At 40.1% G+C, this 17,947-nt stretch overlaps 1 protein-coding gene across 3 annotated transcripts in view; it reads right to left on the reverse strand.

The window, feature by feature from the left end:
- The window catches only part of ITGB6 (integrin subunit beta 6), a 74,136-nt gene extending 63,484 nt beyond the window's left edge, over positions 1-10,652 (reverse strand). The window contains exons 1-5 of one of the 3 annotated variants that reach the window (XM_021702732.1): positions 10,536-10,652; positions 10,353-10,428; positions 9,471-9,550; positions 6,082-6,286; positions 5,216-5,462 (exon numbers count right to left, since the gene is read on the reverse strand). In XM_021702732.1, the coding sequence (XP_021558407.1) occupies positions 5,216-5,462; positions 6,082-6,286; positions 9,471-9,550; positions 10,353-10,413 (593 nt within the window). In that variant the 5' untranslated portion in view covers positions 10,414-10,428; positions 10,536-10,652. Of the gene's footprint in view, positions 1-5,215; positions 5,463-6,081; positions 6,287-9,470; positions 9,551-10,352; positions 10,429-10,535 lie in introns of those variants that run through there. The other 2 variants (XM_044913309.1, XM_044913310.1) reach the window with 2 other exon arrangements.
- Between the last annotated feature and the right edge of the window lie 7,295 nt (positions 10,653-17,947).

A 17,947-nucleotide genomic window follows, 5' to 3' on the forward strand; every position in this document is an offset into this window, starting at 1 on the left:
CTTTTATGTTTGGTATTTGAGTTCTTCGTGTGTATATGTCTGGGAGGTAGTATCTGGACAGAGAAAGTGGAAGAATTAAGGATGTGATGGGCAAGGAAAAAATATAATGTTGCAGGAAAGAGCTCATTACTTATAATTTTAACTAATGGTGAATTTTGCCAATAAGAATAAAAGAAACACCTTTAGAAAATGGGAAAATATTGACCTTTCAAAAGATCAAATGTGTGCTCCTCCTTTGGGACCCCATTCACCACACCTTGTACAATACTCTGGTCTCCCCCTAACTTCACTCTGTTGGTGTTGGGAGTAAGTACCAACAATGGAGCGCTTCACGGTCAAGCCCAGTACCAAATGCTTCATTACCTCACTGGATCCTTATGACCACTCTGTGTGATCGGTATGGTTATTCCAAACTAAAGCTTTGAGGGTGAAACTGTTCACCTAAGGCGATGTTATAAGTGAGTAGATGAATCAGAACCAAATCCAGAGCTGACTGCAAAGCCCATCCTCTTAAATCACCATGCTATACTGCATGCCTGCTCCCCAAAGAATTTCAGCTTTTTGAGGACTGGGTGCAAATCTTTTTCTTCCAGATATCCCCATGACTAGCACAATGCTTGGTACACAGTTGGAGCACAGTAAACTTTTGTTGAATGGATGAATGAATAAAAGAATGCATGAATGAAATGCTGTCAGAGCTATGAAAAGCCAAACTTCTTTCTTTTTTCTAGGAACCTGATTAAATACAGGGTCTTATTCTTAGATGATGGGCTGCCCACTTAGCTGAGCCATCTGTTTGTTAATTTTAATTGTTTTCTCTGGCCACATTTCTTCCTCATTGTTTCCCATTGTCATTACCGTACTTCATATTACTACATTTTATCTGGCCTGTGGCAGAAAGAATGATTTTTAAACAAGCCCTCTGAGACAGAGGTAACACTTTGTAATCCTAAATGAAACTACACTGCTGGACTCTCTACCAAAGCTTATTGCAGGAGGAAGACACCTAACATACCAAAGATCTAAATAATACAGATTTTAAACAGGTACAACATTCTCTGATTTAAAAAAACAAAAAACACCAGAGCATTAGAAACACTTTTATATTAAACAGTTAAGAGGCTGTTAGAACCAAGTTTATTTCACTTTACAAGTGAATCAAACAATTGATGATAGTAATCATACCTTACTTTTTAAAAGATTTAATATACAGCATAAATCTGTTCTCTAGAAATCTGTTTGTTCAGTGTTGTTTGAACGGCTAGAAAGATCCATTCTTTTTTTTCTTCCTTACTAACAGAATCCTGGCTTTATTTGCGGTAACAATATGCTTCCTTTGCAGCTAGCAGTGGCCACGTAACAAAGTACTGCCAATGAGATGCAAGCATAAGGAGGTGGGGGAAATTTCTGGTAAAACTCCTTAAATCAAGGAAATAAAATTCAACGTCCATTTATGATTTAAAAAAATTGTACCCAACAAGGAATAGAAGGGAACTTCCTTGATCTGATAAAAGGAATCAAAAAACCCACTAGCTAACAACATAATCAATGGTGAAATGTTGAAGATTTCTTCCCCAAATCACAAGCAACATAAATGACATCTCTCTCCACTTCTATTTAAAATGACCCTAACCAGTGCAACGAGGCAAGAAAAAGAACAAAGAGGTATACATATTGGAAGAGGAAGAAGTTGTTATTCATAAATGACATGATCAAGTACACAAAATTCTAAGGAATTTACAAAAAATCAAACTAGAACTAATGAGAAAATTTATCAAGTTTGCAGGATAAAATGTGAGTATGCAAAATCAATTGCATTTCTGTATGTTTTCAACAAACAAGTAGAAAACACCTTTTAAAAAAGCCTAGGAATAAATCAAACAAAGGACGTGTAGGGTATCTACCCTGAAAATGACAAACCATTACTGAGAGAAAGAAGACAAGATCTAAATGAATGGAAATATATGTCATATGCAATGACTGGAACATTCAGTGTTTTTAAGATGTCCATTATCCCTCAATTGATCTATGATTTTGATGTAATTCTAATCAAAATCTCAGCATATTTTTTTGAAGAAATCAACAATCTGATTCTAAAATTTCTGTGGAAATGCAAAGGATCTAGAATAGCAAAACAAAAGAGGAACAAAGTTGGAGGTTTTACACTCCTGATTTCAAGAATTTTTATAAAGTTGCAGTAAGAAAGATGGTAAGGCATTGGTGGTTACATGGGTGTATTCAACGGATCAGGTGGAACAGAATGAAGTGTCCAGAATTACACTCATACATATGCTCTCAATTACTTGTTAACAAAAGCATAAAGATAATTCAATGGGGAAAGAAAAATCTTGCTTAACAAACAGTGCTGGAGCAATCAGATATTTGCATGGAGACAAAAGACAAATCTAAGCCTTTTCCTCATTCCAAATATAAAAATTAATTTGAGATCATAGACCTAAATGCAAGAGCTTGAACCATAAAGTTTCTAGAAGAAAAATAGGAAGAACATTTGGGATATTTGGTTAGGCAAAGATTTTTTAGGACAAAAAATACACTAACCATAATATTAAAAATTGACAAATCAGACTCCAACAAAATTAGAAACTTTTGTTTGACCAAAGGCATTACTAGAAAAATAAAAACACAACCCACAAACTGGAAAGAAATATTTATAAAGCACATATTTGACAGAGAACTTTTATCCAGGATATACAAGGAACTCATATAACACAATATTAAGAAGAACATCTAATTTTTAAGAATGGGCAAAAAATTTGAAAAGATACTTCACAAAATAAGATATGAGAATGGGAGAAAAACACATGAAAAATGCTCAACACCTTTTGTTACTAGGGAAATGCAAATTAAAGCTACAATAAGATACACTATTATCAGAGTGGCTAAAATTAGAAAGACTGACAATACTAGGTATTATCAAGGATTTGGAATGATTGGAACCCTCACACATAGCTGATGGAGATGTAAAATGGCACATCTACTTTGGAAAACAATTTGATTGTTCCTTTAAAAATTAAAATGATACTTATTATACAATTTAGTAATTCCAATTCTAGGTATCTATCCAAGAGAAACAAAAACATACATACACACAAAGATTTATAGGCAAGTGATTGATCATAGCAACATTTTTCATGATAGCCAAAAAATGGGAAACAGCCCAAATGTCCATCAATAAAAGAATGAATAAATGAAGAATAATAAATACATACAGTGGACTACTACTTAAAACAAAAGGGAACAAACTGCCGATAAACACAAAATTATGGATGAATCTCAGAAACATTATGTTGAACAAAAGAAGCCAGAAATAAAAGGTATATACTATGTTATTTCATTTATATGAAATCCAAGAATAGGCAAAAACCAATCTAAATTATGGAAATCAGAAAGCGGTTACCTCTGGGGTAGTAGAACTGACTATAATATGGCACAAGGAAGCTTTGGAAATGTTCTACATCACATTTTAGGTGGCAATTACGTTGGTATATTCCACTGTCAAAACTCATCAAACTGAGCATTTCTGATGTGTGCATCTTGGTACATGTCAATTATACCTCGAAATAAAAGGTGGGGAGAAAGATAGTGCCCTTTATTGATCCGCCCCTCTTTTCCTCTTTCTTTCCTGCCTGGAATGAAAAAGTCATGAGTAGCATCCCAGAAAACTCCTTGGGCCTTGAAGATAAAATCCAAGAACCAATATGGCAGAGCAGAAAGCAGAAAAGGCCCAGATCCCTGATGAGTGGAGCTGCCATACCAGCCCTGAATTGCCTTTCTCTAGACTCCCTTCATGTGAAAAAGAAAAAAACTCCCCCTTTTTAAGTCACTATCTCTGATGCTTGCAACCAAACACAGTTCCTAACAGTTACAATCAGTAATGAATTCCTTTCAAGGTCAAATTATTTTGACTGTGTCAGATTCTAGTTGGGAACCACATTGAAATGTTTTTAAATGATATTATAAAGGTGTTTGTCTTTTAGAGATTGATGCTTGTATACAAGCATTAAAAGTCAATATACTTTTGGAAAGTCATTGCATATATGCTAGATTCATAGTAGTAAGGGGCTTGGTTTGGGACCAACTCAGATTTGGTACAGATCACTGATTAGTCGTGCAGCCTTGGGAGAATTACTAATACCGCAGAGCCTCTGTTACTTCCTCTGAGTATAGCTATGATAAAACCTGCTTTGAACTGTTGTTATTATAAAGATTGAATGAGGTCATGTATGTGAAACCCTCAGCACAGAGTTTGGCACAGAGCAAATAGTAGCTCTTTTTATTTTTATTTTTATTTTTTTTAAAGATTTTATTTATTTATTTGAGACAGAGAGAATGAGAGAGAGAGAGCACATGAGAGAGGGGAGGGTCAGAGGGAGAAGCAGACTCCCCGCCGAGCAGGGAGCCCGATGAGGGACTCGATCCAGGGACTCCAGGATCATGACCTGAGCCAAAGGCAGTCGCTTAACCAACTGAGCCACCCAGGCACCCAATAGTAGCTTTTTTAATAGAAGGATAGTGAATAACTTGATTCTGAACATGTCATTGACTGTACAGGGAAGCCATCACAAAGCAACTTGCCCTTGACCATCACCTGGATAATAAATGGTTTTAATAGCTGATAATAACAGATTATAATGGGGTCCATAATGCTTAATTTCCTACTGAATTAGATAGAAGTGAAGGCTGCAAAGTCCTTCTCCAAGCAATAAGAGAAATCCCCATTTCCCAAAGTATGTCAGAGGGAGCTGCACGAATTGTTATTTTGGCAGAAGTCATTGTAGTGGAGAAAGATACTCTGAGAAAGTGTGAGTTACTGTCCATTAGCCTCAGAAAGTGGTGGTCATTGGGCCTAGAAGGTCTCTGAGGGGCTGTGGATGGACACAGGCCATCGGAACCTACAGTGAAAGACGCGCTTTCCTAGTCTGCCAAGCACAAAGCCAAATTTGCCACATCCTGAAAAAGATGCTACACAGGAAGACAGATGTGAGGATGCTGCAAGAACCCGAGACTAGAACCAGGTATTGAGATGAGGTCATCTTGGTTCCAAGGGGCCCAGGCAACTGAGAGAGCTGCTGAGCTCCAACCTGGCAGGAGTGAAATGCCAAGGAGTTAGCAAGCTCCTGCCAAGTGCAGCTCAGAGTGGGGCTTTCTCTACCGAAAATCAGTGTTCCAAGATGCCAGAGAATCATTTACTTACCTGCAAGGGTTGGCGATTTCTTCTGGGGTTGTTTTCACAAAAGGGGAGACAGGTTTTTCCACAAAAGAGCCGAAGCCCAGTCTAAAGTTGCTGGTTAATTTAGACATCTCCTTGGAAAGCAGGGAGCCCAGCTCTTTGATTGTGTTGAGGTCATCATCCATGGAGGCCGAGAGGTCCATGAGGTAATACAAGTCCACCGGGTAGTCCTCCGTCTGGCGGACTTGCACTTGCAGAGTCTGTTCACTGCCTGCAAAAACCCCCATGAGAAAAGCAAATCCATAAAAATACATCAAGACTCCTTCATGAGTGGCCAATTACGGGGCCACCTGGCTATTTCATTTCAGGGAGAACTTACTGAAGATACTTAGGATTTCATAAACTATCCGGTAAAGTTTACAAGTGAATGAGCCCATGAAAATCTTTCAACAGCGAGTTTAGAGCTACTGAAGGAGGTAAAAGTTAGGATATTTTATATCTCCTTGGGAGAACTAGCATCCATTTAGATGGAAGATAAGCTGAATTTTTTGTATGTGGTTTTAGCAAAAGAGAAGAAAATAAAGAGGAGTTTAAAGCTACATTACAATGCTTAAAGAAATGTGAGGTAAGCCTTAACAACATTTGAGTAATTCAAATGCTTACTATTAGATAAGCTTATTTTAGTAACTCATTTGGAGTGCAAGTGACCCATGTGAATGAAGAAAAGTGTTAGGCCAGCGATTCTCTATTTCCTTAAGAATGGGAAATCTGAGTCATAATAATCAATGATATGTAATATGGTACAAGATATATTAGCTTAATAATGGTATTACCATATGTGGCATTAGATTTATTTACATGAGCCAATGCTCATGTAAATCATAACATACCTGGTCTCAATTTAAGAGTCAACTTTTGAGGTGCAATCTGAACAATGTCAGAACTATTTTTCTGTCTGCCTACACTGAGAGGCTTATTTGTATGTATTTCTACTTGGGAGACAGGGTTTTCGATGAAAGTTAGTTGACATCCTTTAGCTAAAAGATTTGCTGGGGTATCACACCTTTCTCCAACTCCAGATGGATGGGTAAAATTCTAAAAAAAGAGAAAAAAAGACAAAGAGAAAAAGAAGACAAATCTCCATTTGTTTATCAGACAAAAAAAATTTTTTTTTGCTTGTTTTGCTAGTTAGGCATCTTGCCATTCTCAGTATATCATATTCCCATGTGCCTGATGTTAATTGTAGGTCTAAAATTAAGTTTTAGCGGAATAACCAGAGAATTCTGCCTGTAAAATTCCAAGTAAAATTGGATTCTCCTTTTAATTATATCCAGTTGAATTCACCTAACAGTCTTTTATTTGTTGGTGTTGCTATTTTGTTCTTAATATTCACTTCTTTGAGGCTTCTTCTGTGCCATGACCAGATCCTTGAAACAGTTGGGTTCTAGAGTTAATATCATCCCATGAATTTATCTGTTTGGGTTGACCTGTAGGCTCCTGGACTGTCTTAGCTCTCAGTGTGTCTAGTACCAAATCTGGTGGCAAAGAGAGATTTCCTGTGGGGTCTGAAAGGGCAAAATATTGTGACATCTCCCTATCTAGCTCTCTGTTGTGGTTTAATTTGTGGATGCATCATTACCCTTCTATTGCAGCCTTACTTCACTAAAGTCATGCTCTGGGGACTTTAAATTCAGTGTCTGAAAGTGTTCCAGTTCAAGGTCTTTTAGAACTTTTCTCCAAGATTTGGAGGTGCAGAAGGGAAGCAAAAGAGAATATGATTATAAAAGACTGCTTTTCTGTGTAGGACTCAGGAGTTTCCCAGTTCCCTTCTGATCCACCTGGTAACATGGAACAGTGAGATGAATGTTTCCAGGCAGAGATGTGGCCATTATAACCTTGCAACATTGACCTGTCTTACCTAATAGCCAAGGCTATTCTAGAGCTGCTGTAGCTCTAAGCAAAGTCAAGCTTGAGGCTCATTGACTGTCATGCTTGAAAAGACGCAAACCAATGCTCATATTGTTTTTCCTCATCTCTTAGAATTCTAAGCCACTCTAGTTATTTCACCAACTAGAAAAGTTATATTTCTTCTGAAATTGATTTTTTAAAGAGTCATTTATTTATTTGAGAGAGAGAGAGAGAGCATGAGCAGGGGAAGGGGCAGAAGGAGAGGGGAAGAGAGAGAATCTCAAGCAGACTCCCCGCTGAGCATGAAGTCCAACATGGGGCTCGATCCCATAACCATGAGATCATGGCCTGAGTCAAAATCAAAAGTCAGATATTTGACAGATTATGCCATCCAGGCTCCCTTGAAATTGATTTTTTACAATATAACTGATTATCTGTCAGTCAGAGCTGTGCCTATTTGAGGCCCTAGACTAAGCATAGCGAACACTGTAACTCCCCCTGATACATCCAAAGCAAGCAGTGGCTTGACAAGGCCTCAGGATGCCTCTCAGCACAGTGTGGCTGCTACCACCTGTAACTACAGTGTTGGCCAACGCACGAGAGGTGGTGGTAACTGTAGAACCTTTTTTTTCAATCTGCTCTAATGTACTTTTTGCTTCAGTTGCCTCAACTACTTCTACTGTTAGAGTGCATTTAGAATAATATGGCCTTAAAAATTGATGGTGAGGGGCGCCTGGGTGGCTCAGTTGGTTGGGCGACTGCCTTCGGCTCAGGTCATGATCCTGGAGTCCCTAGATCGAGTCCCGCATCGGGCTCCCTGCTCGGCAGGGAGTCTGCTTCTCCCTCTGACCCTCCTCCCTCTCATGCTCTCTGTCTCTCATTCTCTCTTGCAAATAAATAAAATCTTAAAAAAAAAAAATTGATGGTGATTTGTGGGGCGTCTGGGTGGCTCAGTTGATTAAGTGTCTGCCTTGGGCTCAGGTCATGATCCTGGGGTCCTGGGATTGAGCCCTGCGGCAGGCTCCGCACTCAGTGGAGAGTCTGTTTCTCCCTCTCCCTCTGCCCCTCCCCCCCCACTAGTGTGTGTGTGCTCTCTCTCTCTCTCTCTCTCTCTCTCAAATAAATAAACAAAATCTTTAAAAAAAATTGACAGTGATTTGGCTAACAAGTATCATCCACAAGTAAAGCTATTAGTAGTAACTTAAGAAGCTCTCTTAAATGAATGCTTAAAAAATGCATTTAAATACAAATTCTACAGGTAGGCATATAGTTAGACTGATTTGTTGTTTTATGTCTCTGGCATGAAACTAATACTGTCTTCTTCAGGGAGTCAACATAAAAAAAATATGTAGGTTTTTCCCTCTTGGTATATTCTCAAACTGCTTTTGATATGTGAGCTCAAAAAAAAGCATAATTCCTTTGCACTTTGATGTACAGCCCATCCGTTCAAGGCAGTAATGGGGGAGTTGGCTAGGTGTGTGCTCTGGGTCTGTGAGGCCTTCCTCCACAGCATACAGTCAGCTTGGAATTTCAGTCTTAACAGTTCTCACCTCCTCCTGAGCCAGGCACCCAGGCTCGTTCCCCTTTGAGCCTGCTACTCAGTTCTTGCTGACCTTGGCATTTGTATGCTTTCATTTGTGCTCAGATACTCTTTATGAGATTCAGTAGAGAACTGTTTTAAATCCAGAAAGAGTTAAGGCAGCTCTTCCTTACCAGGAGTCATTTACAGACTGTTCTTCAGGGTCACAGAAGGCAGTGACTTGGGATTCCTTGTGATCTGTGCCACCACCCCTTATATAACTTTCACGCACTTTTCAGTTTGATCAGATAAGGAATGTCTGTTTCGGGCTTTGTCATCGGTGTGGTACAGTCACCAAGCTCATGAAAGCTTAATTTTTAAAAGAACTGGATACTGTCTGAGCAGCAAAATTTTCCCCCAAACTTCTCTTAGAACCTAACCGTGGTTCTCAATGGATCCTGGTTCCCAGATGGAATACAATTATGATATTGAAGTCAAATGTATATTTAACTTTAGAAAATATCATCTCTGTGATCTCTGATTACTCAGAGCCTCGGCATTTGACACGTAACCAGTGAGAAATGCCTTTAAAATAAGAGGAGGAATCAGGTTAAATAAAGGAACCCGAGTTAGATATTTTTCACAATGATTTTGACATTCGCTACCTCCGCAAGTTGTTTTTGGAAGTAATCACGTGAATGACACGGTGGCCTACTGATGCTTATATTTTCCTTTTCTGATTTGTCTCACTCCTATTCCCCACAGAAAGGAGGACGCTATCAGAACGATCATCGATGGAAGCCACATAACCCGTAATTGCAGTTTTTTTACCAACATGCTGAGGTTGTTTACCTCCTGAGAACACCAGGCACATTGGGGTCCAATGAGTAAGCAGTCTTCACAGGTCTCTGCCCCTCCCATGGCACAGTCACCTGTGTTTAAACCCAGCAAGACACAGGGATTCAGCACACTCGCAGTCATTTTCATTTACGAGAAAGAAGTCTAGTTCTTAAAATACTTGAATGAAGCAACATCAAAGTTGATGTTAGGCTTCAGAGATCAGATCTTAAAAAGTTTGCAACTCGCTAAAAAGTTCACGTTTTACATCTGTCACATGGAGAATATGTGTGTCTTTTTAGCTAAAAGTGATCATCCTTCTTTCTTTTCTTAAAATATAAAACTATCTCAACATTCACAAGCTTAGGACCATTCATTATGTTTATTATCCTCATTCACTATCACCCACTTTAATTTTTAAAAATTATTTGCAACATAATAAAATAAAATTTAAAAAAATGAAGACTTAAAAATTTAATTCAAGAAAACAAAAAAAAATGTGTCTCTCTTAAACGAATGATTTTTTTTATTTTTAAAGTAAGTTCTTCTTTCTCGAGATTATTTCTCTTAAGTGTAAGACCTTGTCAATAGAACAGCTAGAAAAGTTACCAAGATGGTTGTCACTAAGGTATTAAGGAGCCCTATTATGTAATAAAGCTGTTTAATTCTCCTCATTAAGATGCCCATGCAACCTTTGTATTTATTTACCTGAAGCCGAGAGCATTTGCTGTGGGAACAGCCCTGCCTCTGCCTGTAATTTGTTAAAGCGTTCGTTCAATGGCCAACAAGCGATCGAACAGATCAAATAAAAAATGACTTCAGATCTAGTTTCTGAACCAAATGACAGGTTTGTCAAGCATACCAAGAAAGCAATATATCGGAGAGCTTAGGTCTTACCTTGTACGTGATCATTCCTTCCTAGAAACAGAAAGAACAGGCAAAGCAGTTCAATCCCCATTCGTTTCAGTTCTCTCTGTGCAGACAGATTAAAAAATGAATTACCTTCAACATTATAAGACCAAAGCTGAACATCGTTAAAGTCTTTCTTTCTGGAGGTGTAAAATGTTAAATACTACTTACACTGCTTTAGAAAGAAACTTGAGATGTAAATTTAAAAGTTTTCATTAAGACTGAAATGAAAACAGGCTACCTGGACAGGTAAAGAAGGAAAGCTGTGTTTAAAAGCAACTTCAACATGATTTACTTCCTTGTTCTCCTTATAAGGAAGGCAGGTGTACAATCACCAAGAAGGTGGGGAAATTCATTCAGTAGAAATTTTTGTGTGAGTTCTCTTAGTCTCTCTGCATCCTAGAGAAAGTTAATATCTTTAGTGAAATATTGATCAATAAAATGTCCAAAGAGCAATGGAAATATAATCTAAAGTTGTTCCTAAATTTTAATTTAATAGCAACAGTAAAGGTGATAAATCAAACAAAAACATATAAGTTATATGTAAGGAGGGTTTTTTTTTAAAAGATTTTATTTATTTATTTGACAGAGAAAGAGAGACAGCAAGAGAAGGAACACAAGCAGGGGGAGAGGGAGAGGGAGAAGCAAGCTTCCCACTGAGCAGGCAGCCCAATATGGGGCTTGAACCCAAGACCCTGGGATCATGACCTGAACCAAAGGCAGACACTTAATGACTGAGCCACCCAGGTACCCTGTAAGGAGGGTTTTAAAATGAGCTAAAGGAAGATACCTGAGATTTTTGTATTCCATTGTTAAATCCTTTGCAGAAAATTGAAAGGAACTCTGAAAAGTAAAAATCATTTTACAATTAAAATAGAAGGCAGTCTAGGGAAAGCAAAACACTGTGCTCCCTTGTTTTTCAAACTGGATAAAATATATTTTTTCCATGAGTATAGAATTCTTAATTAAAAAGTGACATTGGAAATAAATATAATGTATGAAAATGAAATTAGAGCCAGATTAGATAATTTCACAACAACAACAATGGAAACAGACATGGTGGTGCCTAGGATTTGGCGTTCCTCTGGATCAGGACCAAGGGCTCTTCTCTCTGTCCCAGCCTCTAGCTTACCACTTGGCACATAGCAGTTATTTAGTTGTTAAAAGGAAGAGTGACCGATTTAAAATAGATACAATCTATGGCTAAATTCATGAGGTTGATTATATATTTTTCCCAATGTATTCAGGAGAGTGTTTGGGGATTTGTAAAAACTGCAAACAGGTAAGAATCAAATATTCGCTTTGTTACTCTCTAAACTCTCTGACCTTGGACAGGCTTCTTTGTGGCTGGGCGTATGTCCTGGGAGATTATCTTTTAAAGGTGTATTTCTAGACAAGCATGCGAACCCTGTGGAGAGAGAAAAAACTAATTATAGACTGCTCAGGTTCTTCTCAGAAGGCTATGTTCAATTTTGAACTCCATCATACACAAGAACATGAAAGAACATGGCAAGAATCCTGTAGAGAGAAACCAGAATTATTAAAGAGCTGAAGGATATGCCTTTTGGGAGAAAAATACAATTATGAAATCAGTTGATTTGGCTTAAAGAAGAAAGATTGAAGCATAAAATACCCGTACCCCTGATATTGTCTCCATATTCGTACCTCATATTAACTGTTTTCATTCATTCATTCATTCATTCATTCATTCATTCAACAAATACTTATTGAGCATCTACTCTGTGCCAGGTATTGTTCTAGAAGCAGAGGATATGTCAGTGAACAAAGCCAAGTTCTTAACTCATGAAGTATATTTTCTAAGCTGCTGCTTAAAATCAGGCAGTAATAAAGGTGAAGAAAAATGATAAAGCTGGGTAAAATGAAAGAGGGGTAGTGAGGGTGTGTTATTTTATTTAGGATAGTCAGGAAGGGTTCTCTGTTCAATTGACAACTGACAGAGCCCTAACTGACTTGGGCAACAAAGTGCAAAGGCCCTGAGATAGCCTCACGCTCAGCATTTTCAAGACAGTGAGAGCAAGAAGGGAGAGGAAGGGTAGCATATGAGGTCAGATTTAGAGGCAGAGGTCAAAGTGTACATAGTCTTGACCTTGAATTTTATTCTAAATGTGTTTGGAATGTCATTGGAAGGTTGAAAGCAGAATAATATTACTTGATTTGCATTTGAAAAGAATTACTCTGGCTGCCATGGAGGTTAGAATATATGGGGCAAGATTAGAAGGTAGGAGGCCGATTAGAAATTTATGGCAGTTGTTTAGGACAGAGACAAGGTGGTTGAGACTAGGATGTGATGATGTAGAAGGATAGCAGTGCTCAGATGCTTATAATTTGGTTATAATTTGAAAACAGAATAGGCTTGGGATGCCTGGGTGACTCAGTCAGTTAAGCGTCTGCCTTTGGCTCAGGTCATGATCTCAGGGTCCTGGGATCGAGTCTGGCATCAGGCTCTCTGCTCAGCGGGGAGCTGCTTGTCCCTCTGCCTGCCACTCCCTGCTTGTGCGCTCGCTCATGCCATCTCTCTCTGACAAATAAATAAATAAGATCTTTAAAAAAGAAAGAAAGAAAGAAAGAAAGAAAACAGAATAGGCTTATGGAATATTGGTGTGGATATGGAAGAAAAAGAAATTTTTGGCCTGAGCAACTGAATGTCTAATACTCCTTCCTAAGAGGGGTTACCCTGGGGAAAGATCAGTTTTCATGTGAGGGATGAGACTCAAACATATGTTATGCTCGAGACTTCTAGATGATAACCAAGGGAAGATGCCACATAGGCAGTTTGCTATCTGAGTCTGGAAGTGGGGGCAGTGTTGAAGTGCAAACTGTAAATTTGGGATCATCAACATGGATTTAAAGATAAGAGGCTGAATGAGATCCCAAGGAAGGGAGTGTAGATAAGGAAGAGCTCTGAGAACTGAGCCCTGGGATCTGCCAACATCTAGAGGTCAGGCGGAGGAGGAAGCTGCTGTCTGAAGAACACTCCTGGCTAAAAAGGAACCTCTTTCTTGGAAGACAGTTCTCCAAGTATCTCTCACATTTCTGCATACCTTGCAAGCAGAGACACCGACTGCCTTTGTTCTAGACTCTCTTTTCAAGAATGTTTGTAACGTGAACAGCCTTCGAAGGTAGAGATATGGTCTGTCTGTAGGGCAAAGAACAGATTGCTGACGGCTTTGGAAGACAGAGATCATGTCCCCCTCCAGAACGAGAGCAGACATGCTTAAGGCCCAGTATAGAGGATTCAATTTCCCTAAATTTGGAGCTCCTCTCTTGTAACACAGACCATCACGCGCACAGGTGCCCCTTTTCCCCTTTGTGTCACGTTGTGGGAATTGACCTTGGCTGACTGGGGGAAGAAAGTGCTGCCCCTCTGGCCACTCCTATTGCTGTGAATTACACAGTCCTGTATCTCTGACCTCGGCATCTCCTGTGTCTATCAGCATCCAGGAATCTGTGATGAGCGTTATAACTTATTAGCCTGCAAGGAAAATCTCAAGCCCTTCACAGTTCTTGACAAGTTTCTACTTGAAATCTACCTTTTTCTATAGACAGAACATGCAATTGTCAAATCTCATTTTGGAAGATAAGATCTTACACCCCGTAAGACTGCCTGAAGTACCTGAAGGACCTTGGATGGCCCAGAGTTGCTCTGGTCACTGAGTTTTCTGCCTGACCACTGACCTCCCTGGCAATGAGCTGGGATCAAGGATGCCTGTACAACTCTGGATGGGACCACTTCCTGGAACCTTTTCTCTAAGGCTCTAGCTGCCACTGAAAATCTCTTCTGCCCGGGAACACAGTTAGACTACCTCTCCCAGCCTGTCTTGCAGTTAAGAGAATTCCAATGACTAGCTCTTGCCAATGGAGTATGAGTGGGGGGGGGTCCACACCAGGTCCAGCCCATCTTCCTGTCCCTCTGCCGTCTGGATGCGGGCAGCAGCAACAAGGTCCTAGGGGAATTCCAGGTGCTCAACTTGACCGTGTGTTTAAATTGAGGACCCTGTGCCATCCCATGTATAGACTTCCCTCCCAGTTCTTAAAATCATAATTGCCGGTTTTATTGACCCTGTATCCAATTGCAGCCCCTCGCTGTTCATGGTCGCTCCAGGCCTCTTCCTGCAGACTTTCTCCAGACAGCCCTTTTCACCCTGCTTGTAATTGCCTAATACTTGCCTCTCTTGCCCACGAGGCTGGGAGCTCCTTTAAGGGACTTGCTTATTCAACAAGTATTTACTGAATTCTTACTACACATCAGACAGGGACTGTGTCTTAGTTATCTTCATAGTCCCAGCAAATGGCTTAAGCCTGGTACTTTGCAGGTAGTCAATTAATATTTATCAAGTAAATGGATGAATTTTATGTCTTCATTGTCTAGAATTTTACCTCTTATAAGCACGCCCTCCACGGATATTGAATAAATCGATAAGTGAATGAATGAATGCTTTTGGAAGCTACAGAATGCAATTAGGAGAAGGAAAAGATGTCCCTTGCTTAGGTTGTGATGAAAGCTGAAAAAAAGTTTAAAAGGCAGGGTGGGGAAAAAATATTTAAGAGAAAATATAAAGTAGAACAATGCTACAAGAAAATGTCCATCCACTCTGTTTTCACCTTGGCACCACTCTGAAAATTTGTAACAGGCTACAAGGTATAGAGAAAACATTCTTGCTTGTTGAAGATGTGGTACTTGATGCCTCCTCCTGGAAAATACCCATCCTCTGTACCCCTGTGGAGGGAGGTAGCCCGAGTTATTCCATGAGCTGACCAGTACCCCATAAGGTATCCTGGATGAAAACTGTGTCCCCTTAGCCAAGGCACCCAGATTAATTACCTTTGTTCCTTTACATATGGAATTTGAACTGGGAAATAGAGACTAAAAATCGGGGGTTTGGTTTTGGGAGCTGAAGCTAGCAGGGAGTGGACATCAGGTTGGAGGGAACATGATGGTTCAGGAGTGGATTAATGTCAGGAGGAATTGGCAGCTACAAGGAGGTACAAGGAGGAAGAGGCCCAAGGCAGAGGAAAGCTATAATGAGCAGAAGATGAGGGGGTGGGTAGAGAGTATCATAGTCAAAGCAGCAGAGAAGGGACCCGGAGCCACATGAACAGGGCACCCGAGTCAGGTTGGTAAACTCACTCTGTCAAGGAGGAAGGAGCATGCCCCAGGCTGAGAATTGCTATGGATCCCAAATGCTCTTCCAGATCGGATCTCTCTGAGGCCTGGCTCTTCCTGGGTCTCCCAAGAACCTGTCTCTTTTAGGGCAATGTGTATCCTTATAAGCAATTCCCATTACTTGTAGGTGGTCAAGGGAGTCTCTATTCTTTAAAATCAAGAGATCCTGTCACACCATGTACATTTTTATACAGGCTGGTCAGGCTCACAGGTAGAATTATACTGTCCCGGTTGCTCACTGGGGGCTCTGACTCCCTCCGGGAGAGTCTGAGCTGGGGTGGGGCGGAGGGGAGGGCAGGTGGAGTAATACAGCTCAGGGAAGGACTTCTGCACTCTGCCCTTCACCGAGCCTTTGGTTCTGAGATTTAACAATGGGTTGTCTTCAGCCGAGCCCTGACTTCAGGAAGCCATGTGAACCCATCTGACCCACTGTAATTGGCTTGGGTCTCTCCTGACATAGCCACTCTTCAGCATCAGAGAATGACAATTGAGGGCCCAGCTGGGCCACGCCCAGGGTACCTCAAAACACTCCTGAGTAGACCTCGCTGATTTCCAATTCAAACCCTGGGGACCTTAGTGAGAACTGCCAGCTTTGGGGATGGTCTTGCTGTGTTACCAGCTTTATTTCAAGTACCAGTGACAGGTCAACCTCTAGTTGTCTTTCTAGGAAAATGTTTCACGGTGAGTAGCTGAAAGGAGACAGTGGAAATGGATGCTTTGTCTTAGGGTCTGACCCGGATGTATCTATGCGTGTGTGATACAATGCCCAGAAGGTCATTTGCAGCGTGCTATGGCTGACTTGTGGGTGTGTGTAATTTGCGAAGCCCAGAATCTGTAAGTGGTTACCTTTGTATCCACTTGAAATATGATATCTTCATATTTCAAGGCTTTCAAAAAAATTCTTTTAAAGGGGATATGGACCAGTCTCCTGTCATCCTAGTGCATAATGCCCAGATGGATTAAATGCTAGAGAAATTTTTCATGGCCTAGGCCTTACATTCTAGTCTGAAGTTCACTTTTTCTATTGTGGTAAAATATACATGACATAAAATTTATCATGGTAACCATTTTAAGTGTATAATTCATTGGCATGAAGTACATTCATATTGTTCTGTGACTTTCACCACTATCCATCTCCAGAATTTTTATCATCCCAAACTGAAACTTTGTACCCATTAAACAATAACTTCCTGTGTCCCTGGCCCCTGCCAACCACCGCTCATTCTTTCTATCTCTATGAATTTGACTACTCTAGGTAACTCGCTGTGAGTAGAATCATACAATAAAGCCTTCTATGTGTGGCTTATTTCACTTCGCATAAAGTTTTTGAGGTTCATCCACATGCTTTCGAATTTCATTCCTCTTTCAGAAATAGTATTCCATTGTGCAGATAAAGCACATTTTGTTTCTCTACTCATTTGTCCATGGCCATTTGAATTGTTTCCACCTTTTGGCTCTTGTGAATAATGCTGCTGTGAACATGGGTTCGGTTTGAATCTGGAGCTCACTTTTTGAAGTCTTCATGATGCTTATGATGGGAGGAAGTTAGGTGTAGTGGGAAGAAGTTACATTTTGTATGTAGAAAGACCTGGGTTCAAATTGCAGCCCTGCCGGTCCTATTGTATCTCGTTGGGGATACCCTTGATCTCTGAGCACTTTCCAGTCTGAGAAATAGTGATAATATCCACTTTTCAAGATTATGGTGAAGATATAATTATATAATTCTGGGATGAATCCAGTTGTGAAAGGCTTAAAGATTATATGATTTGGGGTGCCCTCTTTAAGAAAAGGAATGCAGGGGTGCCTGGGTGGCTCAGTTGGTTAAGTGTTCAACTCTTGATTTCTGCTCAGGTTGTGATCTCAGGGTTGTGAGTCCCGTGTCAGGTTCTGTGCTCAGCAGGGAGTCTGCTTGAGGATTCTCTCTCTCCCTCTCCCTCTGCCCCTCCCCCTGCTCTCTTTCTCTCTCTCTAAAATAAATGAATAAATCTTAAAAAAAAAAAGAAAGAAAAGGAATGCAGAATTGGAAATAAATTAGGTATGAAAGGGTCTATTTAGTTAAAATGAGAAGGAAAGAAAAAAAAACATGACAAACTACAGAAGACTTGGAGATTGTAGTCCCATTCTTCTTGCTATCTCCTTAGGCAGGCAGTTGACCTGAAATGCTTCCTGATAGTTATCTGGCTTCCTGCCCTCACTTGGAGCTGCCTACTGCCCCCACCTACTCCCCCACACCTGTACAAGGTGGGACCTAGGTGGAGCCTTCATCCCGTTCATGGCAAAGCCTGCTCTGATTTCACTCAGGATTCATGTTTACTGTAGTTAGGGTTATTGAGCTCTTCCCATTTGCCCGGCACTGTTAAACATTTGGTAATATTGCCTTATTTCATTCTCATAATAC

This window comes from Neomonachus schauinslandi, chromosome 3 (assembly GCF_002201575.2).
Source record: "Neomonachus schauinslandi chromosome 3, ASM220157v2, whole genome shotgun sequence".
In the NCBI taxonomy this organism is placed as follows: domain Eukaryota; kingdom Metazoa; phylum Chordata; class Mammalia; order Carnivora; family Phocidae; genus Neomonachus; species Neomonachus schauinslandi.